At 40.7% G+C, this 26,816-nt stretch overlaps 2 protein-coding genes across 4 annotated transcripts in view; one reads left to right on the top strand and one right to left on the bottom strand.

Annotated features, from left to right (window-relative positions):
- The first annotated feature begins 148 nt into the window (after nucleotides 1-148).
- Nucleotides 149-25,300, top strand: M6PR (mannose-6-phosphate receptor, cation dependent). The gene is given in 9 exon segments (XM_032210378.1): nucleotides 149-223; nucleotides 3,329-3,487; nucleotides 12,701-12,867; nucleotides 12,961-13,070; nucleotides 13,722-13,780; nucleotides 13,782-13,840; nucleotides 13,843-13,867; nucleotides 21,865-21,991; nucleotides 23,869-25,300. Coding segments are annotated over 8 exon segments (828 nt in total). The 5' UTR covers nucleotides 149-223; nucleotide 3,329; the 3' UTR covers nucleotides 23,992-25,300.
- The window catches only part of LOC116503764 (polyhomeotic-like protein 1), a 63,601-nt gene continuing 61,587 nt past the window's right edge, over nucleotides 24,803-26,816 (bottom strand). For all 3 annotated transcript variants that reach the window (XM_032210376.1, XM_032210374.1, XM_032210377.1), the window contains exon 15: nucleotides 24,803-26,804. In XM_032210376.1, the coding sequence (XP_032066267.1) occupies nucleotides 26,650-26,804 (155 nt within the window). In that variant the 3' untranslated portion in view covers nucleotides 24,803-26,649. The remainder of the gene's footprint in view (nucleotides 26,805-26,816) is intronic.

Below are 26,816 nucleotides of genomic sequence, written 5' to 3'. Positions count from 1 at the left end.
ACAGAGCGGGCCATCCTCACTTTCTATTGGCCGAGAAAGACCCGGGCGGACCCCGGGCGTATACTGTCCCTGATTAGAGGAAACTGCTGGTCGGAGCCAATCCTCTCGCTGGGACGATGGTTACCCCTCCCCCTCCCCCCCCCCGTTACATTGGTTCCGGTATCCGGAAAGCCTCGAGGTTGAGCGCAGGTTGCTCCTCGCTGGGTTCCGGTTTCCTCTCCAGGTACCGGTGGCGGCGAACGGCGGCGGGGGTGGGGGGGGGGGGTTACTGTTCCGGAGAGCGAACGGGCTCCGTGAAGGATTCGGGGCTTTTGCCTGGAGAAGCAGGAGGAGGGTGTCGGCGTGAGGCGGGGGGTCTCGACGCGTGAGTTAGGCAGCCCCAGGTGGAAGGGCTCCTTCCTCCGCCGGGCTTTTCCGTTCCTCCTTTTCTGCTGCCTCTGCGGGCGCTTAGAGGAGCCCTGGGACTCCCGCAGCTGTTTCTCCCGCGGGCTCCACGGTGGAGAAGGAGTCACGCAAAGTGCCCGGTGCTCCCGCGGAGGAGGAGGAGGAGCGGCTGCCGGGCTGCCGCCGATGCACGCGCTGCCTAAAGCGGTGGCGCCATTTGGGCGGCCTGGTGTAGTTTTGGTCGTGGAGGAGGAGGAGGAGGAGGAGGAGGACGTAGCCAGAGACACTTGCGTCTCGCAGGGAAGATCCCAGCCTGCATTGTGAGCCCTCGAGGAGGAAAGAGCTGCTGCCGTGTTGCTGCCTTCTTTCTTCCACCCGATTGCGTCCACTTTGGCCTTAAAGTGAATCAGGGAGGGGAAAGTTCTCCTGAGAGGACGCGCCTCGCGTAGGAGGACGAAGCGCGCGTCTCTCCCGCTCCGAAAGAAAAGGCGCAATGTGCCACCCCCGAGTATTTGGAGAGTGCAGCCCGCTTAGCCTCGGAGAGTCTCCTCCACGCTTGCTCATATTCCTCTTCCTAGTAAAGACTAAGAACAAGGAACCTCCGTTAATCAGGGCGTGTAAGGGACGGCTGTTAATTGTTTCCTTGTGCCACTGTCCCCTCAGCTTCAGAGTACCTGGAAGGCTGGTGGTAAATCAGCACCTTTATTAACCGACTTAAGGATTCATTTCCCAGGCTTCAACAACTTGTCTCTTTTTGTCCCTGCTCGGCCAACAATTGTAGTCTGTGTTGATTGCCTCGGTTGTTGCACATATTTATTTCCTTAAGCAGGATGTACACAGATTAAGCAGGGTTTTAAAATGCCTTAGACCTTTGTGTTGCGTTTTGCGTAGAGTTATAACTACTACTATTTACAACCTCGTGGCCAAATCGGAGGTTATCAGCCTTGCCAATCCATTTTTGCATTGTTAATGGACAGACAACATTATTTTAAAATCCCAATATAAATTTTTGGCTGTTGTGCGTGAAGACAGTAGTTGTGAAATTTTGAGAGCTATCAGTGGTTTTTTTTTTTTTTTTACTGTGATGAGTGCATTGAATTGAAAATATTTCCCATAAGAAAACTTAATATGTCATTTTTCTACCACTAACCCCCTCCCAACTTTGCCTCTTTTTTCCCCCTCAAGTGCAATCACTTACAAAGGGCAGTGAGCAGCATTTTTTTTCCAAGAATACCTATGTAACTATAAGAATTTGTATGAATAGAGATAGAAACTGGCTTTTTATTTGAAATTCAGCTTTTTTTAAAAAAAAATACTACTTTAGGAAAAGAGGAGTTGCCGAGTGCAGAGAATAGTTTCAATAGGTGCCCTGGTATCCATAGATATCAAACTGCTTACACAAAAGAAATTGATGTCTGAAGTCTCCAGAGCTGTTCTGTATATTATTATATTGAAAGATGAATGTGGCCAACCAATCCTCAGTTCTGTCAAAAAGAAGAACTTCAGAATCAGAATAGAGCTGATTCACATTTGATTCTTCTCAAATCTTCAACACATTTCTTGCAATCCTGTTGACTATTTGCAACAAAACATTTGATGGTCCCAATATCTTATTCAAGAGTGCTGCATCCCTCTGAAAGATTTCATTTTTGACTTCAGAATCAGTTAAATCTCTTCTTTGGCCCATTTTGCCTGAGGAAAAGAAGCTGCCTAATAGGTAGGGACACCTTGATATAGGGTATTGATCTTCTTAGACCACACCCTCCCTCATTACACAAATGCATCTCACCTGATATGTTTATATCCACTAAGCACTCAGCTTTATACAGCTTGGAGGTGGAAAATATACATGAAAATAATGATATAATCAAAATACCATTTGCCTAAAATTGTGCCCACAGTGTATTTGTATTGGAATATCTATTGCATAGGCTTTTCCAGTTTCTGAACTCTGCAGAGTTGCAAACTTGTAAAATACAAGTTTAAAAGGCTTTGTACAATCCAGGGGTCTATCAAATTAATTTCTTTATATGTCTTCCAGTAGTACCAGTTTATTTCCTTGTCCAGAATAATTGTTCATTTACTGGCCTTCCAAAGCTAGTAATTACGGATTCCATCAATAAAATGGAAGGGTAGAGCAAAAAACAGAAATGCCAGTAGAAAGCTTTATAAAACGCCTAGCATAAGAATAAGATTGTGAGTATGTTAGGCTCCCAGATTGTGGTCAATTTTCTAATGCCAAACATTCCATCATTCTCTACTTTATCATACAGGAGATCTGCAGAAATTGCACCTCACTAATATATAATAATAAGTTTCAATTTCAGTCGATAAAATATAACACTGATTACAGCAACTAACAAGTATAGTGGTTTGAACAATTTCTGCCTTGAAATTCTCTGCACTACAGCTTTCTCCAGGGTTTTTAGATTTTGACACCTCAAGCCTCTCCTACAACTGCTTCAAAAAATAATTTTTTAGATGTTCTACCACAGAGACCTTGCAAGGTGTCCATCTGAGTAACCTTCTGAAATTGGTATTGGTATTTTCTTCACTGGTATCCTGCAGAGGATAGTATGGATTTTGTGAGAAAGAGAAACCATCTAATTAAACTGGCTTTCCTCTCTCCATTAAAGGACACTAAGGAAAGTATATAATGGACACTAAGGAAAGTGTGGCAAGGATATTGATATCATACAGCAATTGAAATTTCCATTCCATAAACATAAGTTCCCTTTTGTTTCAGAGTATCTCATTTCAGATTATTTTTGTGAGACCAGTAATGCTCCATATTCTTTTCTATTCTTTTTTCAATTTGGAGTTGTGAAGCCTGAAATAGTTTGCTTAATTCAGAATTTATGTGTCAGAAGCATTAACAGATATATTAGTAGTTTTTTAAAACTTATTTTCCTTACTTATAAACTGTATAAACTGCTGTTTATAGAATGTTCCTGGTTCCTGCTTTCTGCCATGCTGTGATACTAGCCATTATAATCACTGTGATGGCACAAGAAAAGACGTGTGACCTTCTTGGGGAACGGGAACAAGAATCCTCAAAAGAATTAGCATTGATGAACAGATTGAAGCCACTTTTCAATCAAAGGTACAGTGTCAATAAATTTTAGATCAAAGAAATAAGACTAGGGAATGTTGCACTCCTTTAAATGACAGAAGTTGGAAGCATTGTAGTGAGACAAGAAAATATGCTGAATATCAGAGCCAATTAATAGAGATCGATATAAGATTAGTACTTGCTCATAATTTCAACTTTGCTCAAAGTTCTACTTTGAGAAAAAAATGCTTTTAGAAATCTGCAACATCTCCATACCCAAAATTCTGGTTTTCATGTGGCTATTGAAAATAAAGCTTATCCTGTCTTTATGTAACCTCCTTAAATGTTTTAACTTCACATATCATGCTAATTTTAATCCTTTCTCAGTGTTTCCATACTTCCCAGATAACCAAATCTGAAAAAAATATAAAGGAAATTTATACAAGTAACATATTTTATATTTTAATACACAGTGCATTCAGAAGATATTCAGACCCCCTTCACTTTTGTAATTTTGTTATGTTGCAACCTGATTCTACAGTTGTTGAAATTCATTTTTTCCTCATTAATCTACACTCAGAATCCCATAATGACATTATGGGCTTGTTGTTAACATACTTACCTCCCAACAGCGTTGCAACAGCCCTCCCCTCGCTCCTCGAGTCAGTAGCCGAGCTGGCACTAGAGTTCCCTAGGCTTGTGGTGCTGGGGGATTTCAACCTGCCTACGCTCGGTGAATGCTCTGATGGGGCGCAGGAGTTCATGGCTTCCATGACAGCCATGGACTTGACCCAAGTAATTCGGGGTTCGACTCAGTGGGTCACACACTTGACCTCGTATTCCTCTCGAGCAGTGGAGGCGTGATCTAGAGTTGAGGGGTACTAAGATCTTGCCCTTGTCATGGTCTGATCACTTCCTGAACAAAGGAATTTGTTCAGTATTTAACAGATAAAGTCGCTCGGATTCGGACAGACCTGGATTCCAATTGCACGGTACCAGCCGAGGTACTGGGGGAAGGTCTTGAGCGGAGCTTATGGAGTGGGTTTCAACTTGTGGCTCCTGAGGAAGTGGACAAGGCCATGGGAGCGGTGAGTGCCTCCACCTGTATACTGGACCCGTGCCCCTCCTGGCTGGTTTCGACCAGCAGGGAGGTGACACGTGGCTGGATCCAGACAATAATTAACACCTCTCTCCAGGAGGGATCCTTCCCGCTCCTCCTAAAGGATGCGGTGGTGAGACCCCTCCTGAAGAAACCATCTCTGGGCCCAGCCATTTTGAGCAACTATCGTCCAGTCTCCAACTTCCCCTTTGTAGGGAAGGTTGTTGAGAAAGTGGTGGCTTGACGGTCCTTGGATGAAACCGATTATCTGGATCCCTTTCAGTCCGGCTTCAGGCCTGGTTACAGCACGGAAACTGCTTTGGTCGCGCTGATCGATGATCTCTGGCGAGCCAGGGATAGGGGTCACTCCTCTATCCTAGTGCTCCTTGACCTTCGATAACATCGACCATGGTATCCTTCTGCAGCGGTTGCGAGAGGTGGGAGTGGGAGGCACCGTTCTTCGGTGGTTCTCCTACCTCTCGGACAGGTCGCAGTCGGTGTTGGTCAGAGGGCAGAGGTCGACCCCTAGGCCCCTCAACTATGAGGTGCCGCAGGGCTCGGTCCTGTCCCCCCTCCTATTTAACATCTACATGACGCCGCTGGGTGAGATCATACGACGGCACCGGATTAAATACCATCAATATGTGGACGATACACAATTGTATCTGTCTGCCCCGTGCCAACTCAGTGAAGCAGTAGAAGTGATGTGCCAGGGCCTGGAGGCTGTCAGGATCTGGATGGGAACGAACAAGCTTGCACTCAATCCCGACAGGACTGAATGGCTATTGATGCTCCCTCCCAAAGATTGGCTAATTATTCCATCTCTCAGTCTGGGGGGTGAAATTATACGCCCCTCAGAGAGGGTTCGCAATTTGGGAGTCCTCCTTGATCCACAGCTGTGACCAGGGGGGTCTTTGCCCAGGTCTGCCTGGTGCACCAATTGCGACCCTACCTGGACCGGGAGGCACTTCAGATAGTCACTCATGCCCTCGTCACCTCAAGACTGGATTACTGTAACGCGCTCTACATGGGGCTGCCCTTGAAGAGTGTTTGAAGACTTCAGCTAGTCCAGAATGCAGCCGCGCGAGTGATTGTGGGTGCACCTAGGTACACCCACGTTACACCTATCCTCCGCGAGCTGCACTGGCTGCCCATTGGTCTCCAGACACGCTTCAAGGTGCTAGTCGTTACTTATAAAGCCCTGCATGGCATCGGACCTGGGTACCTGAGAGACCACCTCCTGCCAATTACCTCCCAAAGACCGATTCGATCGCACAGGCTTGGCCTTCTCCGGATTCCATCTGCCAGCCAATGTCGGCTGGCGACCCCCCGGGGGAGGGCCTTCTCTGTTGCTGCTCCGGCCCTCTGGAACAAGCTCCCCATGGAGATCCGGACCCTTACTACCCTCCCGGCCTGCCGTAACGCTACTAAGTCCTGGCTGTTCCGGCAGGCTGGGGGCTGTTGAAATACCCAGCCCCGCTTCAATTGTGAATGTTGTGTATTTTAATTTGTTGTATCGTCTTATTTATCCCCTTTCCCTGTTTTATTGTAACCCGCCCGGAGTCCTTCGGGAGTGGGCGGCATACAAAACTAATAAAACCAAACCAAATGACAAAGTGAAAACAGAATTTTAGAAATGTCTGTAAATTTATCAAGGAAAAACCTGAAATATCGCATTGGCATAAGTATTCGGACCCATTACTCAGTACTTTGTTGAGGTATATCATCAAGTCATTTTAGGTATGATGTGATAAGAATTGCACACCTCAATTGAGGGGTTTTCTGCCATTCTTTTTTGCAAATCCTCTCAAGCTCAGTCAGGTTGGATGGCAACCGTTGGTGGACTTCCTTTTTTAATTCCCTCCAGAGATGTTCAGTAGGGTTCAACTCAGGACTCTGGCTGGGCCACTCTAGGACATTCACAAAATTGTAGCTAAGCCACTCGTGTGTGGTCTTGGATATGTGCTTAGGATTGTTGTCATGTTGGAAAGTGAAACTTCGACCCAGTCTGAGGTCCCGAGTGCTCTGGACCAGATTTACATTTAAGATATCCCTGTGCCTTGCTACATTCAGCTTTCCCTCAATCCTGACCAGTCTCCCAGTCCATGATGTGAAAAACCCCGCACAGCATGATGCTACCACCAGCATGCTTCATTGTTGGGATGATATTGGGCAGGTGATGAGAGGTGCCTGGTTTCCTCCAGACATAACGTTTAGAATTGAGGTCAAACGGTTTACTCTTGGCTTCATCAGACCAGAGAATCTTGCTCTTCACAGTCTGAGAGTCCTCCGGGTGCTTTTTTGCAAACTGCAAGTGGGCTTTCATCTGTTTTGCACTGAGGAGAGGCTTCCATCCAGCCACTGCCATAAAGCCCAGATTATTATTATTATTTTATTATTGTTTATAAAATTTATATGCTGCCCAATCCCGAAGGACTCCGAGCGGCTTACAAAAAAGAGGGGAAAAAAGACACATAACAAAGACATAACGAGAAAAAAAAACGGTTTAAAATCGCAACACCACATACATTCATTCTAATCGGGGCTGGACATCAACAGGGAGGTCAACAGCCCCAGGCCTGCCGGAACAGCCAGGTTTTTACAGCTTTCCTGAAGGCCATGAGAGTGGGTAAGGTCTGGATCTCTGGGGGTAGCTGATTCCAAAGGGTCGGAGCAGCCACAGAGAAGGCTCACCTCCGGGGGCCCGCCAGCCGAGACTGTCTGGCTGACGGCATCTGAAGGAGGCCCAGTCTGGGATCTTACTGGCCGCTGGGAGGTATGTGGCAGTAGGGGGTCTCGAAGGTGGGTGGAGGGCTGCAGTAATGGTTGTCCTTCTGGAACTCTGTCCCATCTCCACACAGGATCTCTGAAGCTCAGTCAGAGTGTTTAGATGTTTATTAACATTTGTAGGCCGCCCTTTTCCCTGAGGGGACTCAGGGCGGCTCACATAAAATCAGGGAGGGGGAATACAAACAATGACGTAGACACATATAATAAAAGTAATAAGCAACATACATTCATCATTCGGGAGGGGCGGCTATCCTTGTCCCCAGGCCTGACGGGCTAGCCAGTTCTTAAGGGCTGTGCGGAAGGCCTGGACGGTGGTGAGGGTACGAATCTCCACGGGGAGTTCGTTCCAAAGGGTCGGGGCTACTACTGAGAAGGCCCTCCTCCTTGTAGTTGCCAGCCGGCACTGGCTGGCCGATGGAATACGGAGGAGGCCCAATCTGTGAGATCTAATTGGTCGCAGGGAGGTAATTGGCAGAAGGCGGTCTCTCAAGTATCCAGATCCACTACCATGCAGGGCTTTATGGGTGACTAATAGCACCTTGAAGCGCATCCGGAGATCGACAGGTAGCCAGCGCAGCTCGCGGAGGATAGGTGTTATGTGGGTGAACCGAGGTGCACCCACAATCACTCGCGCGGCCGCGTTCTGTACTAGCTGAAGTCGCCGGATGCTCTTCAAGGGCAGCCCCATGTAGAGCACATTGCAGTATTCCAGCCTAGAGGTCACAAGGGCCCGAGTGACTGTTGTGAGTGCCTCCCGATTCAGGTAGGGTCGCAACTGGCGCACCAGGCGAACCTGGGCGAATGCCCCCCTGGTCACAGCCGTCAGGTGGTGGTCAAACGATAGCTGTGGATCCAGGAGGACTCCCAAGTTGCGGACCCTCTCTGAGGGGTATAAAATTTGACCCCCCAGCCTGAGTGATGGAATATTGGTCGAATCTTTGGGAGGGAAACACAACAGCCACTCGGTCTTTTCTGGGTTGAGCACAAGCTTGTTAACCCTCATCCAGTCCATAACGGCCTCAAGGCCTCGGTTCATCACGTCTGCCGCTTCATTGAGTTGGCACGGGGCGGACAGATACAACTGGGTATCGTCCGCATATTGATGGTATCTGATCCCGTGCCTATGGATGATCTCTCCCAGCGGTTTCATGTAGATGTTGAATAGTAGGGGGGATAAGACCGAGCCCTGAGGCACCCCATATGTTAGGGGCCTAGGGGACGATCTCTGCCCCCCCCACTAACACCGACTGTGACCATTGGGAGTGACCATTGGGTTCTTGGTCACCTCTCACTAAAGCCCCTCCTCTGAGAATTATGGGGGCTGCTGTACTCTTAGGAACCATCAGTGTTGGACGCTAAACAATGCTATATTAAAAGAAAACGACTTTGTACAGAAAATGGAGGAAGAACTGGCATTTTTCAAAGAAAACAGAAAAGAAAGACATCAATGCAGAATCTTTGGGATACAATGAAGGCCTACGCCAGAGGCTTGTTAATAGACTATACAAAGGAAAGACAAGCCTTCAAAATACTAGACGATGACTACAAGAGACTTGAAAAAAAGTTACAGAAATCTCCACAAAAAAAGGACATTAAAATAAAAATGGACACAATTAGACATAAAAGGGGGTTAATGGAAAAGGAGGAATTGGCACAAAAAATTAGAGGTGCTAAACAGAATTACTTTGAAAATGCAAATAAACCAGGCAGATGGTTAGCATATAAACTGAAAAAAAGAGAGAATCAAGAAAAATGCTGCAATTAATAGATGATCAAGGGCAAATTTGTCATGGAAATGAAGAGAAGAAAAAAAATCATACAAGATTACTATGGGAAATTGTATGAATAAGAGAATGTAGAAGAGGGAGGAGTTGTATGAACAAGATAATAGAAGAGGGAGGAGCTAAACAATATTTACCGAAAGTGAACTTGCCCCAGATACCTAAAGAAATTGAAATGATATTAGAAGCAATATAACGATGATGGAGTTAATTGAAGCCCTTAAAAAACAAAACAATGGCAAGGCTCCAGGTCCGGGTGGACTGCCAGTGGAATTCTATAAGACGTTGCAGGAATCGTGTCTTCCATTACTAGAAGTTATGAATGAGGTTATGACAAAGATGAGGATACCCAAATCGTGATCAGAAGCATATATTACACTTGTGCCAAAAGAGAAGGCTGTCCCACTTCAAATCAAGAATTATAGACGTATTTCTCTGCTAAACTCAAGACTATATTTGCTTCAATATTGGCAGAACAACTCAAAAATATTTAAACAACTTTATTCACCCTGATCAAAATGAGTTTCTACCAAAGAGACAAATTAAAGATAATATGAGAATAATTCTGGACACTTGGAATATTATGAGGCACATCCTGAAAAACAAATGGCTTTGATGTTCTTAGATGCACAGAAAGCTTTTGACGATGTGAATTGGCGATTTGTGTTGTTACAGGTGAAACAGATGGGCTTTGGTAAGAAATTCACCCAAGCCATACAAACTATATACCCCAAAGAAACAGCAAAGATAATGATAAACGGAGAACTGACAGACTCTATTGAAATAAGGAAAGGGACAAGACAAGGTTGTCCACTATTGCCTCTGTTGTTCGTCTTAACATTAGAAGTCCTAAATAGAAACATCAGAGAAGAAAAATACATAAAAGGAATGAAAATTAAAAAGAAAGAATATAAATTGCAAGCATTTGCAGATGAACTGGTCTTCATCCTTGAGGGTCCACTAGAAACTGCACCTAAATTGACAGAAACAATAGAGGAATATGGAAAAGTAGCAGGTTTGAAAATAAAGACAAAACAAAGATTTTGACAAAGAACATGTTATTAAGACAAAAGGAAGAATTGGCAGAAGCTTTGAAGATACAAGTCCCGAATAAGGTCAAGTATTTGGGGATGTAGTTGACAGCAAGATGTAGTACACTTACAGTGAACAATTACCATAAACTCAAACAACAGATCGCGACAGATTTGGCAAAATGGGAAAATTTACAACTATCAATAATAGGGAGAATATCAACAGTCAAGATGAATATACTACCCAGGATTTTATATTTGTTCCAGACAATTCCAATTAGATTAGGGAAAGATTATTTTGACAATTTAAATAAAATAGTGTTGAAGTATATTTGGCAGGGAAAGAAAGCAAGAATAAAATTAAAATTGTTACAAGATGCTAGAACAAGAGGAGGATTTGGACTACCTAACTGGGAGTTATACTACCAGGCAACAAGCTTGATGTGGGAGAAAGAATGGATAACATTAAGAAATTCTAGATTATTGCATGTAAAAGGACATGATTTGCTATTGGGATGGCATGCTTTCTTATGGTACAAGGGAACTAAAACGCAGGGGTATTTTAGAAGATATTACATACGTGAGGCTTTGCTATTAAGTTGGGAGAAGATTAAAAGGCAACATTATTTAAAAATTCCAGTCTGGTTATCAACTATTGAAGCATTTTCATATCCAATAACATACAAAAAGAAACAAACAGTTAGATATGGTGAAATATTGAATGCAAAAGGTGAACTTAAATCTGTGCAAGAATTGGAACAGCAAGGTATAAAGATGAACTGGTTTTCATACGTGCAAATATATTCTAGATACGATAAAGATCTTAAAATGGAAGGCTTCCATGATAAAATGACTGAGTTAAATAAAATTTTGATAGGTACTGATGAAAAGGTAATTAAAAAACTATATGGATACTTATTAGAGGTTAAGCTAGAAGAAGAACAAGTTAAAGAATCTATGATTGCTTGGGGGAAAAACTTTGGACATGGGATTGACTTACAGAATTGGCAGAAATTGTGGTCTCAAAATTATAAAATGACAATGTCAACAGCATATAAAGAAAATTTGTATAAGATGTTTTACAGGTGGCACTTACCCCCGATGAGAATAGCAAGAACGTTCAAGAGTAAATTGGAAAAGTGTTGGAAATGTCATAAGATAACGGGTTCATATTACCATATGTGGTGGATATGCATAGAAGCTAAAAGATATTGGACTAAAATCCACACTTGGTTGGAAAAAATGATACAAAAACATAAACTTTAAATCAGAGATTTTTTTTTGGGGGGGGAAATCATACTGGAAACATACAATAGAGAATTGAAATATTTGATTGTAAATGTATTAACAGCAGCTGGAATTGTATTTGCTAAAAATTGGAAAAATGAGAAAATACCAATGCGAGGAAGTTATTCACAAAATAATGGAATGTGCTGAAATGAGTAAATTGACATTTGAAATTCGAGAAGAAAAAGATAAACAATTTTATAAGATATGGGATTTATTTTATCAGTGGTTAGATAAAAAAACATGGAAATGAAAGACATTAGAGAATGTTATAATACAATAATAATAGAATGATACAGAATATAACATAAAGATGTATTATTATTGGATAGATTTAAGATAATGTAATGAATTGTTATAATATAAATGAATCCAATACCTAGTATTTCTCGTTTAAAATGGAATATTAGTGATAGTCAAATAAATGAGATATAATGATAATGTATACAAATATATTTGATTTGATAATATGTGATTTCATATAAATTGTAAGTGATGACTGTGGAAAGGATGCACAAAAACCTTGCAACCAATCGACACACTGTATATAACTGAAGATGGCTTTATGTTTTATGTTTGTCTATGTTGGTCTAAAAATAAAAACTTTCTTTAAAAAAAAAGGAGCCATCAGTGCAGCAGAAACTTTATTGTAGCCTTCCCCAGATCTATGCCTTGCAATAATCCTGTCTTTGAGCTCTCTAGGCACTTCCTTTGACCTTATGGTTTTGCTCTGTTATAGTATGCATTGTCAGCTGTGAGACCTTCTATGGAGAGGTGTGTGCCTTTCCAAATCATGTCCAATCAATTAAATTTACCAAAGGTCAACTCCAATCAAGGTATAGAAACATGTCGGTAACCATTAGGAGAAATGGGAGACATGGGAGCTAAATTTCAAGTGTTGTTACAAAGGATCTGAATAGTTATGCCAATGTGATATTTCAGGGTTTTTTGGTTCACACTATTCTGGCTATTAATTATTCATTCATTTGAGAGGCAAAGATAAAATTAGCATTATAAGAAATATTCCAGGCAAATATTGCTAGTTTTCTTACTGTTTTTATTTTCATATATTGGTATAAAAGTGGTTGTAAATGTGTAAATGAGGGTAAACTGTGTAAATGTAGGTGCTAGTTTTCAAAAATAGTTTGGACAACAATTTGACTGGAATCATATATAAAACTCCTACCTTGAGCAGGGGATTGGACTAGAAGACCTCTGAGGTCACATCCAGTCCTGATTTTATATTATACGTTGTAAATTGGCATTTTTTTTGCAGTTTTGAAACAGAAAGCAAGACTAATGAGGGCCACTACATTTACAGACTGAGGATATGTCGGGAAGTCTTCCACAATATGTCCAATTCTGGCCTGGTGCAGATCAGTAAGACAGACAACAAACAAAAAGTAATAGGACGAATCAATGAGACCCACCTTGCAAATGGAAGTAAGACATACTTTGAGATCTATTGAGATCTATTGAGCGTTCTTGTAATTAGACTCATGCATCATTGAATCTCTTATATTTCTAATTTGGCAGCTACCTGGATTATGCTGATCTATCAGGGTGGCGATCCCTATGAAGGTCATTGTACAAAGGAACCCAGGAAAGCTTTAGTAATGATTATCTGCAACCGAACAACATTAGCAGTGAGTATAAGAATGGGACAGTAACAATGAATTATGTTAAAGAAAACTAGTACATAACTCAGCCCTTACCATGCTATTTGTAGTATTGGTTACACGCTGCATAATATCAGAGCTGAAGTTGATTAGTAAACAAAAGCTATGCATTTCACATGAAAATTACATATCAAAATTATATATTACATATCAAATTACAGCATGTACTGAATTGTGTAAGACAGGGTCTTATTTCTTTTGACCCACGAAATAAGTGCTTGGCCTTATTTTCACAGAGATCTTATCATTTTTGAGGTGCAGGAGGTGGTAAGCATGGTCACATCATGGCTGCTGCTGTGTTGCAATATTTTTGGGGAGGGCTTATTTTCGGGGAAACAGGGTAACGTTTCCCGTATTGAGAGCATTAAGAAAAAGGCACATCAAAGAGGAAACTACATTAGAACTTTTTAGTAATGCCTTAGCCTAAGGAAATGGAATCTGCATCTCTCTAGATTGTGCGGAACGACCTCTTTGTAGTTTCAGTCAGCATGCCATGTGTATGAATCAGGCCACAATAGGACTGTGAGAATTGTGGGGCACCCTTGCTGAATATCTCGAGAGGAGGGAGCGGTTGAGCATTGATGAGTATGCCATTAGACTCTTATCATCTCTAAACAGGCTCGTTTCACCATGGTGGCAGAGGAGAGGGAGAAGATAAAGCAATGTTCCTACGTTTTGAGTTGGAGAGCAGCTTGGCTGTCCTCCGGAGAATTGCACCCAAAATGCACACCATCACCTCGTATTGGCTCTATACTGCTTATCACGTAAGTTGCTTTGAAATAATTAATAGTTCTTTTCTGAGTTAAACAGCTTCCAACAATTTACCATAATAATTTTAAGGGTAGAAAAGCATTCAAAATCAAACCATTTTAAAAATAGCTACTTGGCATCATAAAACTAATTACGTAAGATTTTAGTAATGCCTGATTACTAAAGGCCACGTGAGAGATTTACATAAATGATCCTGGGTTCATTAAGTTATTCCCATTCAAGAAACACTTGTAATTTAACTGTAATTTAAGTGCTTTGTGGACCATGGGCTAGATGTTCTGCAGGGCTCGAATACCAATTGGTTAATGACAGTTGAGGGGTGTGTGTTGAGGGAGTTCTGGCATAGGGGACAAGTCCAGGCCAGTGGCCATTTGGGATGGTGTGAATCCAGAACTACTGTGTACTGAATTAATGTAGGCAACCTCAGCAAAGGGTAAGAGTTTCAGCTAGATATCTTGCTAGGTAGTTTCATGTAACAGCGGAGGATTTGCTCCAATGTGCCAATTTTCCATTCATCTCCCTTCTTAATCTACACTCCTTGGTAAATCACCCCCCCTTAGTAATCCAATTTGGTGGAAAATCTCTCCTAGGTCAAGTGCCCAGGTATGTTGTTCATCAACGTAAGGAGGCACATTTTCCACACAGATGGCATTAAGTCCACACTAGTCCAGGCACAGTCTAATAGAGCCACCGTTTCTTTGTCAGAAAACATAGGCAACCCATGCGGGACTTGGTCAACCTGAAGCCCCTGGCTAATTTTTTTTTTTGAGAAAATTGTTTTTATTGTTTTAGTTAAACAGAAAACACACACACACAAAAATCATCTTTCGTTACATCTTGTAGAAAACATATCGATTGGTTACAAATATATTCCGTGCATTTCTTCCACAATCCTTACACATATTTCATTCAAATCAAGTTGTACATTTTAAGTCAAGAAAGAAAAAATATGTATTTTACTATCCCTGTACTGAATAATTCTCATTCAGTAACCATTATTTAAACATGTTTTTATCTAGAATTATTTATATTTAAAGACACAACCACCTACTGGCATTCATTTGCAGTTTCAATAGATCTCCAATAACATTACACCTTTATGACATATTCTAAAACTAATTCAGTTAAGTAAGATATCTAGCATTCCCCTCCCTGTAACACACCTGCATGTATCATAAATATTATTCATTAACATTTCCTTGTTATTATTGTAGTTGACTAAAAGTTTATTTACTATTTATCTCACCTCTCCTCTCCAGCCCACACAATATACCTTTATAGCCGTCTTTAAACAATGATTTATTAATAAGATTTATAGGATTTTTCCCTCAATCCCAAATTAGTTAATTACGTGCTAAGAAAATAAACATTAAGACATCTAAGACAATCTAAGAGATGTTAACATTTCTACTTAACAATCACCAAAAATATACATTAGTATTTCTATGGCCTGGTTATTTATCCTAACTAAGGTTATCATTTCACTATTAGTATCATAGTAAATTATATGTTAACGAATAAACATTCAATGGTAATCTAGAACAGTCTATAAAGTACTAAAATCTCTACTTATTAATCATCAATAATTAACTAGCTTTTTTTTCATCAACTAGCATTATTAACCAGTGTCTTTCCAGTAACAAAATGGTCTTTCTTCTCTCGCCAGCTGTTGTGTCGATTCTCTTTCCAGGACCTTTCCAGGGTTTAAGACTTCTCTCCGCACTTTGTAGCTTAAACGATCTCTCATGTAGTTTTGTTGCCCTTGAGTTGTTATTAATGTAAGCTTAACTTTGGTTGTCAGGTTTATTTCTGAATAGATTTGTCTTATTAACTCCATCTTTTTCGCTCTTTCTTTTTCTCCTGCATCTTGGAGTTTGGGATGAAGCCACCAAATTATCAAAGTCACTTTTCCAGCTTCCCTTCTATCCACCTTCACTCATGTTTACTCCATTAATAAGTTCATCTAACTTCTTATCTTTGTTTTCTGTATTTTCATTCGCTTCTTTAAATTCTGGGGCTGCAACCCATCATCTTTTTTTTGTGATACCCCATAGTCTGTCCCATTTCTTGTCAAATCTCTCAAGTCCTTCTGAGATGTTTTGAAGTCCAGCCAAAATGTTTGAATTATCAAGTTTTCTTCATCTGAGTATTGCTCCATTTTTTAGAATAAAAGAAATATAAAGAAAAAGCAAAGAAAGGAATTTGGTACTTTCTGCCATTCTAGCCTGTCACAAATTTTGAAGAATATATCTATTTTTATTTTAAATGTTCTTTTTGGTTTTCAAAGAAGAAGGGTTCTAATCTTTTTCTTCTCTTTTCCAATTCTTGCCAAAATATTTCCACACGCACCAGCAGAACACTATTTGTGACCTTGGGTCTTTATCAGGTTTTAAAACAAGTTCCAAACCCTTCTGTTGCAAAGTCAGTGTAGTCAGATAAGAGTGAACAAAGTACACATTGTTACAAGAGCAAAAGAAAAAAAAAACTTCAGACTTAGGCTTCCAAGTGGCAGATTCAACTATTTTAAAAACTTTTTCCTTAAGTATCTTTAATATGATATTGTAACAATAGAAGGAGAAATTTATTAAAGTAAAAAAAGTTTTACTTTAAGCCAAAAAAGTTAAAGTAGTAAAAAGAAATAGAGAAAAAAAAGATCCCTTCACCTCAAGCGAAGAAACAAGAAACGTTGCAATCACTTCAATCCACAAAACATTGTTACAGGCAAGAGCAAAAAGCTTTCTAAGGCAGTCCAATAGGGATTAAATAGGCCGCTTTGTTCTTGCTTAAGGGACTAATTTAGCTTAAGAAAAGAGTTTCTTAGGGCAATCTTCTAAAAGAAAAGAAAAAAAACCTCACCAGATGGAACATTTTCACTTCTCTTTCTGGAGCTGTCTCCAACTATGTCAGCCGGGGGCGCTGCCTGTTTGCTGCCGGTTGGAAGCACTTCCCTTGGGTCGATCAGGGACTTTGTGATGTCCCTGTGACCAGCAAGGTCTTGTCTTCCCAGTCACCGTCTCTTCGGGACAGTTTAGGTCCTGCTGGACCGTCCAGGGGCAAAAGTGTCATCGGCGGATTTGGACTGTCGAGTCCGCACAATGTAACGTTGTGACGTTGGCTCCCCTCCCCTGGCTAAATTTTTGTTGATGAATGACTGGACTTCTTCCATTTCCCAGGGCGTCATAGAGCACTATTTAAGTTTGGCATTTTAGCTCCCAGGAGAACCTTGATTGCAGTCTGTTGGCTGATGGGACAGAAGTAGACTCCCTTTTATCGAACACTTTGGCCAGGTCCAGTACTCTTTAGGGAGTGATGGATCTGGCTCCTCCCCCACCCAACCGTTCCCAGCAAATTCTGCTTTTCTCATTTGTGGCTTGTGGCGGCTCCTTGTCACTTTCACCACTGCTTCCAGGCTGGAAAGTTTTTCCGCACTTTCAACCGGTTCCACTTCCAATCTATGGAGGGATTCCACTTCTTGAACTATGCAAGTCCCATGATCACGGCCTTGGTCATCCCCGGGGCCACAATGTACTGGATAGTCTCTACATTGGTCCCTATCCTCAGCCCCACTGTTTCAGTCAGAAACCATGTGAGATGCAGTCATGCCAATTGGTTTTTAAGGTCACCAAACCTGATCCTGTTCTAATCTGTGATTGACACACATTTTATCGTATTTGTTACCTCATGTGACTACAGTAAAAGATAGTACAGGTAGTCCTTGGGTTACAACCACTCATTCTGCGATCATTTACAGTGGCACCGAACAAATGCTCTTACAAGTCCTCAAAGTTGCAGTATCTCCACTTACATATCTAATTTTGGATGCTTGGCACCAGCACACATTTACAATTGTTGCAATTCATCCTCACATTCTCTTGACCTGCACAAACTCTCTGCTTGAATTCCCTGCACCTGCCTGTCTCCCCCCATCCCCGCCCTTTTGGGGCATCTTTCATAGCAGGGCCAAGATGCTGCTGTATTCCACCGCCACCCTCTGCCCCTCCCAACTGACTTTGCTGCCTTCTTTGCCTTGCCACACTTTATCCGGGCTGCGAAGGCAGAGGAGGCTGGAGGGGAAATGGCCAGCAGCCGTGGGCTGTTGAAGGGCCACTGGTGGTCAGGGAAGCAGAGATGATGACAATGGGAATCAGGTGGAGGGACTGCAGAATACAGCAGCATCTTCATCTCAGCCATGCTGTGCAGCGGCAGCAGCAGCCCCCAAACGTTTTGGCACCAGGAACTGGTTTCGTGGGTGACCATTTTTCCATGGACCAGGAGGGGAGGAGAAGAAAGCGCCTGGCTCCCCTGCATGTACAGTTCACAGTAGGGTTCACGCTCCCGTGAGAATCTGATGCCTGATGATCTGAGATGGAGCTGATGCAGGGATGCTGGCGCTGGGGAGTGGGTGCAAATACAGATGAAGCCTAGCTCACTTGCCTGCCACTTACCTTCAACTGTGCAGGGTGGTTCCTCATAGGCTGGTATGGGCCTGTGGACCAGGGGCTCCCCCCCCCCACTGTACAGTACATCCAAAAGGGCACATATGGGGGGGGGGGGAATAGGTAAGTGGGTGGGTGCTTGGCACAAGTGGGATTCAACCAGTTCTCACCAGTTCACCCGAAACGTGAGTTAATTGCTTATGCAGTTCGGCGAACAGGTTAAAAACAAAGTGCAAGAAAGGTTTTTTTCCCCCCCTCTCTTTCGCCCTTCAGTTAATAGCTCCACTTAACAGCTGCAGCTGGAATGCAGCCGATACACTCTGAATCAAGTCAATAAACAACAAACTGACAGGATGAGGGCAGGGAAACCCATCAATCATCCGTCTTCTTCAGGAGGAAGGACAAGATTACAAACGTTTTCATTATAAAGAATATTATAAAGAGTATAGCCTTATTATATTATACACGTAGCGCATGCCAGTGTGTCATCACGCATTGCATAAGAGCCGAGGTGTGGTTAAATGCAGCACTGCAGGCTACTTCAGCTGACTGCAGTTCGGCTGTTCAAATCCCACCAGGCTCAGGGTTGACTCAGCCTTCCATCCTTCCGAGGTGGGTGAAATGAGGACCCGGATTGTTGTTGGGGGCAATATGCTGACTCTGTAAACCGCTTAGAGAGGGCTGAAAGCCCTATGAAGCGGTATATAAGTCTAACTGCTATCTAACTGCTATTGCATTATGGGTGCGCGCGGACACACTGCTGGCACTCAAGTGCCGAAAAGGTTAGCCATCACTGTCTTCCCCATTGACTGCTGGTAAGAGGACAACAGGGAGGGTCGCAAATAGTGATCAAGCGCAAGTTGTTTGTCAAGCACTCATAATTGTAGAGAGCCGAGGTGGCGCAGTGGTTAAATGCAGCACTGCAGGCTACTTCAGCTGACTGCAGTTCGGCTGTTCAAATCTCACCGGCTCAGGGTTGACTCAGCCTTCCATCCTTCCGAGGTGGGTGAAATGAGGACCCGGATTGTTGTTGGGGGCGATATGCTGACTCTGTAAACCGCTTAGAGAGGGCTGAAAGCCCTATGAAGCGGTAGATAAGTCTAACTGCTACTGCTATTGCTAACTGCTATTGCTATTGTAAATATGTGACTGTGAAGTGCTGTGACAGCTGCAACTTCAAGAACCAGCCATAAGTACCAATTGTTCAATGCCGTCATAACTGTCAGTGGTTGCTGAATGAGTAGTTAATTATAAATAATCTGAAGACAACCTGTAGTATTACCTTACAATTGACATTCAATACAGAAATTGGTCTTATATGACTGAGATTTTTTAAATTGTTCTTATGCATTAATATTGTATATATTATTGTATATTGCTCCAGTTGATGCAAAATGCAGCGGCCTGCATGGTTTTGTGCAGACCCCGGTGTGCACATATGTCACCTCTTCTGCGTGAGCTGCATTGCTGATTTGCTTACGGGTGCATTCAAGGTGCTGGTTGACACCTTTAAAGCCCTTCATGGCTTGGGACCAGGTTATCTGAGGAACTGTCTCTTGCCAGTCACATCTACCCGACCCATCAGAGTGGGGAAGCAGGGAATGTTGTGAGTCCCATCTCTGAGGGAGATACACCTGGAAGGACCCAGAAGAAGGGCCTTCTCCGTGATGGCTCCCTCTCTCCGGAACCTAATTCCTCCAGAGATTAGAATGGTCTCCACTCTAATACTCTTATGGAAAGTGCGAACCTGTGGAACCCAGAGCATGATGGGTCTGTGGAACCCAGAGCACGATGGAGCCTATTAAATGGCTTATGTGATCTGCTGTCGCCGAGGCAGGAGGTGGGAGGTGATTTTGTTATAAAAATATATACTATATTTTTTTATTCTTTTTGTTAGTTTTTATTGTTTTAAATGTGGTCTTTATTCTGTAAGCCGCCTTGAGTTGCCATGGGCAAATAGGCAGCAATATAAATTCAATAATAAACAAATAAATAAATAAACAAACAAACAAACAAATAAATAAGCAAGCTTTTTTCCAAGTTTTTGTTATTTGAATTGCGTTCATTTTCTTCAACAATGGTTCACTATTTCCTCTTCTAGTTTTTTTATATATTATAGAGCTGTCAGCCCATCTGTGTAAAATGCCTTATTTATAAACACATCCATAAAGCATTAGCTGTTCAGTTCACATGCCAGCAAAAAATATTGCCAATTAACACATCTCAATTTAACCTGATTAAAAAATCTCAGCTATTTCTTTATTTAGATATAATATTTCTTAACTGCCCATCTGTCAGCATCACTCCATTACATAATTAGGAAAGAAAGACTAAGAGACTCCATGCGAAGGAAAATCCAAAGTACTTTTACTAATCATAAATGGTAAGCAAGCAGTTGCGAAGCAAAGTCTGCTTAATTAGGCGCGAAAGCAATTGATATATAGAATAGCCCGTTCCCCCCCCCTTAGGATCATAGCTCCAGTCCAATCATAAGTCCTTCAAGTGTCAGGTGTGAGATAACTTCAAAAAGACAGGCCGAAAGATGGAATGTCGAGGCCGTTGATGCAGGCGGGAAACACGTACGCATGCGCAATCCCAACGTCTGGTACATCCTAGAACATTCCTCCAGCACATCAATTAACCCCTCCCAAATACCAGCCCCCCCTCCCCGTTTCATGGCAGCTGAAGCAACAGCAAGGCAGAAGCTGACACCATCTCTCTTCATATTATATAACTTTATATTTCTTCTAATAATCTTTATCTTTAACATCCTTTGCATATTATCATAGGATTCAATTTCTTTCCAATTATTTGTTACATTGCACAAATTTCAAGGCTTTAATAGGCCTTTTTTGTGAATGCAATTTAAAAAAGTTATCTAGGTCATGCTCTTCATTTGTTTTTTTTCTTTTGATTTTTAAAACCTCATCCATTTTCTTTTGTATTTCCAGTAAAGCATCCTTTTCCATGGTACCCTCTTGGTCTTTTATTTGTCAATCCACTTTTGGTACCACCTAGGTAGGTTTTGAAAAATTAAAAAAGCTTCATAAGGAAGAACTAATTGAAATAAATGTTACAGAATGTAATTGCTCTGTCTAGTAAGTTATTCGTTGAGCAACAAAGGTTTATTTAAAGAAATTTAAATAGTTTTCATTTTTTTATTTTTATAACAACAATATAAAGTTATTTAATAAGAGCAGAGATCCCAATGTTTCCCATGTATTTTAATATTTTTAAAATATTGTTTTAATATTTTATTTACTTTAATTTTATTTTTAATTTTAATATTTTTAAAATTAAAATGCTTTTAGTCAAATGTTCTATACTTTTCCATATGGATTGCCACTTTACCCACTTTCGTGGCCCTCAGATGAGGAGCATTGGCACTGCCACTTATATACAAAAAAGGGATTTTTCTTCGTTAACATGCAACATTTTGAAAGTGAATCTGAATCATTGTTCAGACCCAGAACTGCCATGGGTATATACGTTTGTATTTTATTTTATGTTACATTTTGTATGTGAATCTTTTGTTAGCATTTGTTTTCTTTCAGATTTTCCTCACTGATTGCAGTTTACATTATTGGAGGATTCCTCTACCAGCGTCTAATAGTAGGAGCAAAGGGCATGGAGCAGTTTCCCCATTTTGCTTTCTGGCAAGATCTTGGCAATCTAGTAGCTGTAAGTGTATTTTAGGTTATATGGATACGGATAATCTTCAGTTAACAACTGGATCTGGAACTTCCACCACTAAGTGATGCACGTGTAAAGTGTGACCTCGTGTGACTATAAAGGTCGTCATCAAATTATGACAATTTATGTTAAGTGAGACATTTAAGTGAATTTGCAATCTTTCTTGCCACAGTTAAATGAATCACTGCAGTTGATAAGTCAGTAAGCCAGTTGCTAAGTCATGAATGTGGCTTCCACACTGACTTTGCTTGTCAAAGTTACAAAAGATAATCACGTGACCTTAGGAAAAAGCAACGGCCATAAATAGGAATCAGTATAATTATTTATGAGATTGAAACTCAGTTGTTGACTCAAGAAAAAAGAATAGGATAGAAGGGTATGTTATATGAGTTCACGCTCATCATTTGAAGAATCTTAATTATGGGTACATTTCACTGTACTCTCTTCAAATAAGTAAATATTGGGTTATTAAAAGAACGTGAATTAAGAAAGGGCTCTTTCCAAGGCTGCATCAATCTAAGATCAGAGATCCAAACTCCTAGTATACTTTTGGTAGAAATATTCTATTAAGGAAGGCTGAAGATGTTACTTTTGGCATTATACTTTTGTATAATGAGCCTTTTAGAACACAGAAGGTAGAATAATAGAATTGGGAAGAACCTTGGAAGTCAGCCCAAACCTTTGCTCAAGCAGGAGACCCTCCTATACGGGTAGGGTGACTTATCCCTATGACAATTGAGCCCAAAATTTCTGTTGCTAAGTGAGACATTTGCTAAGTGAATTTTACCCCAGTTTATGGACTTTCTTGCCACAGTTTTTATGTGAATCACTGTAGTTAAGTTAGGAACTCAGTGGTTAAGTGAATCTGGCTCCCCCATTGGTTTTTCTAGTCAAAATGTGCAAAAGGGGATCACGTGACTCCAGGACATTGCAACTGTCATAAACATGAGTCAGTTGCCAAGTGCCTCAGTTTTGATCACATGATCTTGATGCTGCAAGGGTCATAAGTTTGAAAAATGGTTATACATCCCCTTTTTCAGTGCTGTTGTAGCTTTGAACAATCCCTAAATGAACTGTTGTAAGCCAAGGACTCCCTGTGCCATTCTGGAAAAATGGCTGTGCAGTCTCTTCTTGAAAGTGATGGTGCATCCACAACTTCTGAAGTTCCACTGATGAATTGTTCCGTCAGGCGGTTTCTCCTTAGTTGTAGGTTGGATCTCTAATGAGCTTTCGCCCATTACTTCTTGTCCTGCCCTCAGGACCTTTGGAGAATAAGATCCTCAGGTACCGGAGGACGGTTATCATAACCTCCGTGTTAGACTAGACCCAGTGTCCAATTGTCTCCACTGTTCATCCCATGGTTAGTTTCCAGACCTCTTTGTTGCTCTTTTCTGCACTCTTCATATAAGAGATTTTCATGCTCAAAGCTCTACTTTGATATCCTTGTAGAGGATATCCTTGTAGTATTTTGAAATAATAGATCATCAATTTATTGGGGTTTTGGTGCCCCTGCCCAATCATTAACAAGTACCAAAACCAAACTAACTTGGTTTAACACTGTTTGTTCCTCAGGCACTGGCAACTGGGGAAAGTAGACTAATCACTGAGTGATAAATATATTCATGAAGTGTTTCTTGAATCAATTTCTAAAGTTACTGCTATAAATCATTGACACTTAAATCACTAATGCCCAATACTTAGTAAGATAGTCAGGCATTTTTGTCATGTTAGGATTGAACTCTTGTTCCCTCCAGATTAAAAAACAAAATCAAAGCAAAGTAATTGGAGAAATAAAACTTTTTTTCAGTTGCAGGTTTGATATTACAGTTCTCTGATTTTATTTTACTTCATTAATCTATTTGCAGGATGGCTGTGATTTCATGTGCCGATCTAAACCACAGAATGTGCCAGCTGCATATCGTGGTGCTGGTGATGACCAGCTTGGAGAGGAATCAGAAGAGCAAGATGACCACTTGCTGCCCATGTGATCTGCACCTTTTATTTGTGTACAGTTCTTACACAAATGGCATCCAGTTTTCTCCTCATCTAATTGTCCTTTTAAGCCACTTGCTTTCATTATTCTGCACACTATTTTTCATATTTGTGATATAAATAAATTCTGTGCAAGATTTATGAACTTGAAGCTGTACTAAGGAGTTTTGGACTGACTGCTCAGAACCATTTTCCAAAAGGGAAGGATCGTGTTACAGTGTGAAAGAAATAATCCATGGAAGAGGAAAGGGTTTGAAATAATACTAAAAGGTTTTGAGCTACAGTGACTGAATGTACATATTTCCTACAGGCTTTTACTCTTCAAAAACACTGGATTATAATTTTCAATTATGCAGTTACATAATTTTATGTATAACTCAGTGAAGCTTGTCCTTGCTTTTTCAAATCTGTGGAGACACACTAGACCAAATGGAAATATCTATATTTTCTTAACAAAGGAGAATCGTCCGTTAAGGGGAGGGGAATGTTAGCTAGAAAGGATATTTAAATGGTCTAAATTTAAATGGCAATATTTTAAAACAGATTTAAAAGAGCAGACTAATAATAACTAACACTGCTGTTTTAAACACATTCTGCTTAAAAGCTGGTCTTTCATCTTTCATTACAAATAGGACAGTGCCAGTAGTTGCAAATTATATAGAGTCCCAACAATGAAAAAAGACAGGGTAGGAAACCTCAAAATCTGTGTGGACAATGTTTTCTGGTTTGGTTGAAACTATTTTAGTATTTGGACTAAATATTTTTAAAATTGGTGAATGTCAATACTTATATATTTATGTTTATAAGTATGAATAGTGTCAAAATTTCTCTCTCTCTCTCCCTCCCTCCATATATATGGATGACAGGTCTGTTTGCTTCAGGGATTTGCTTCCTTTTCTTTGGTGCATGTTGTACTGTTTCTTAACGACAATTCTCAAAATTGCATTTAAAATGCAGTTAGGACTCCTGAATTCACTTGAACTTGCTGGGAATATTAGCTTTGGGGGAAATGAGGGGAAATAAATAGTTACATCTTTACTTGGTCTCTTCCTAATGGAATTGGTGGATCTAAGTGGGAGTAAATCTCCAGGTATATCTATAGGCTATATCTATTCTTACTCCTTTTACAAAGAAGTACTATAGCTGAGATAAGATTTGAGACATAGTATAGCCCTCTTTGCCAGGCTCTTTTATAAGAGAAAAGAAATGGGGCATTACTTATGTCATTTTTTCATAGTAAAGTTTAAAAGATTTTGTATTAAAGAGATGCAACTTTAACATTAAAAATGACTTGAAATTTCAAAATATGTGTATGATTAAATGTCTCCAAACAGTTTGTGAATTACAGGTAAACACTTTTAGTTCAAACACAGAGTCATGATCTCAATGTAGTTTTGTGCTAACTTTTCTTTGGAAGACATTGACACATCCTCCAGGCCTAAATCAAAGGAAAAGAGCAGGATTCAATGGTAGGAAATAGGGCTGGAACAACTCTGATAAGTGTGGGCTAAGTCCAGAAGCTGAAATATACCATATACATTCTTTTGTTTGTTGAAAGCTGAAATAATTTGGATCATAGTAGATATGAATATAGAAAAACAACTTACTGATAGAACTGCACGTCAATAAAGAAAACCTTTCAATGCTGGCATTGTAAACCCTTCTTCTAGTACAAGGTGAGCTTTGCATTTTAAATATTTTGGATAGATATATATTCTACTTTTACAAATAGATCACAAAATCATTTCTAAAATTTAAATTCATGGAATAATACCAAAGCTTGAGAGAATTCAAAACAAGCTGCAAACCTGATTGTGCAAAAGTTGGTGAGAAAAATCAGACAACAGGAAGATTGCAATATTGTTTATGAAGCATTCCTTTTACTGAATAATTTGCTTAATAAACAAAAATAAACAGGCTTTGGACAGAAGATACAAACCTGATAGAAAGTTTGTCCCATATGTGCTCTCATCATAAGGGAAAGGGTAAGATACAAAACCCAAAGAAGACAATTTTTTAAAAAGCAGGATGAAACACTTGGAGCTTCAATTGCGTTGGACTCTCCTTTGGCTCTTGAGTAATTCTTCTCCAAACACCACAAGAGACACAAGTGGAATTAAAAATATTTAAACCCTCTGATGGCATTATCAGAAATAATGTCTTCTGGAGAGTCCCATTAAACCTGGGCCAGCTCTAGTCTTTAATGTTCAATTAATGTTCCCTCCAGTATTCTATATGAAATCAATTTACTACTTACCTTCAATCAACACTTCAATTAGAAAAGATGGCATTTAAAACATTTCTTTACTGATCCAAAGAGAAAAGATGAAGTATCAATTGCTCCCCTGAAAATTGAAACCATGTGGAAAGAATGATTCTACTGGGAGAAAAATATGAGAATCCAGGAACTTGACAGGAAGGATTCACAGCTTCAGCACAGAACCTTTTTTTTTTTTTTTTTTTGCCTTTTTCCGTCGGGAACAATTCATAGCACAGCCGAAGATATTCTATGCTTTTCACAAGATGTTTCAAGGCCTCCAAGGGAGTTCTTCCTTCCTCAAGTATCATCAAGATACAAGCGTGTGAAAGAAATCTTTTCTTGCATTTAGTGTATTCATTGCAGTTAGGAAAGAAAGAAAATCTGCATTCCAGTGTTAGGTCTCTTTAAGAATGTTGATTTTGGCACAGATTTTGAGAGCTGGACCTAATTTGATATTCATGGCACTCATGAGATGTTCTTCTTTTAGCAGAAGCAAGGCCTGGCCATCTATCTCCTGGGAGCGAAACTCCTCTGCAATCTCCTGGCAGCCTAATAGATTCA

The sequence above is a fragment of the Thamnophis elegans genome, chromosome 2, assembly GCF_009769535.1.
Source record: "Thamnophis elegans isolate rThaEle1 chromosome 2, rThaEle1.pri, whole genome shotgun sequence".
Lineage (NCBI taxonomy): Eukaryota > Metazoa > Chordata > Lepidosauria > Squamata > Colubridae > Thamnophis > Thamnophis elegans.
Note: the sequence above shows the minus strand (reverse complement) of the source record. Positions and strands in the feature narration are given on the sequence as shown.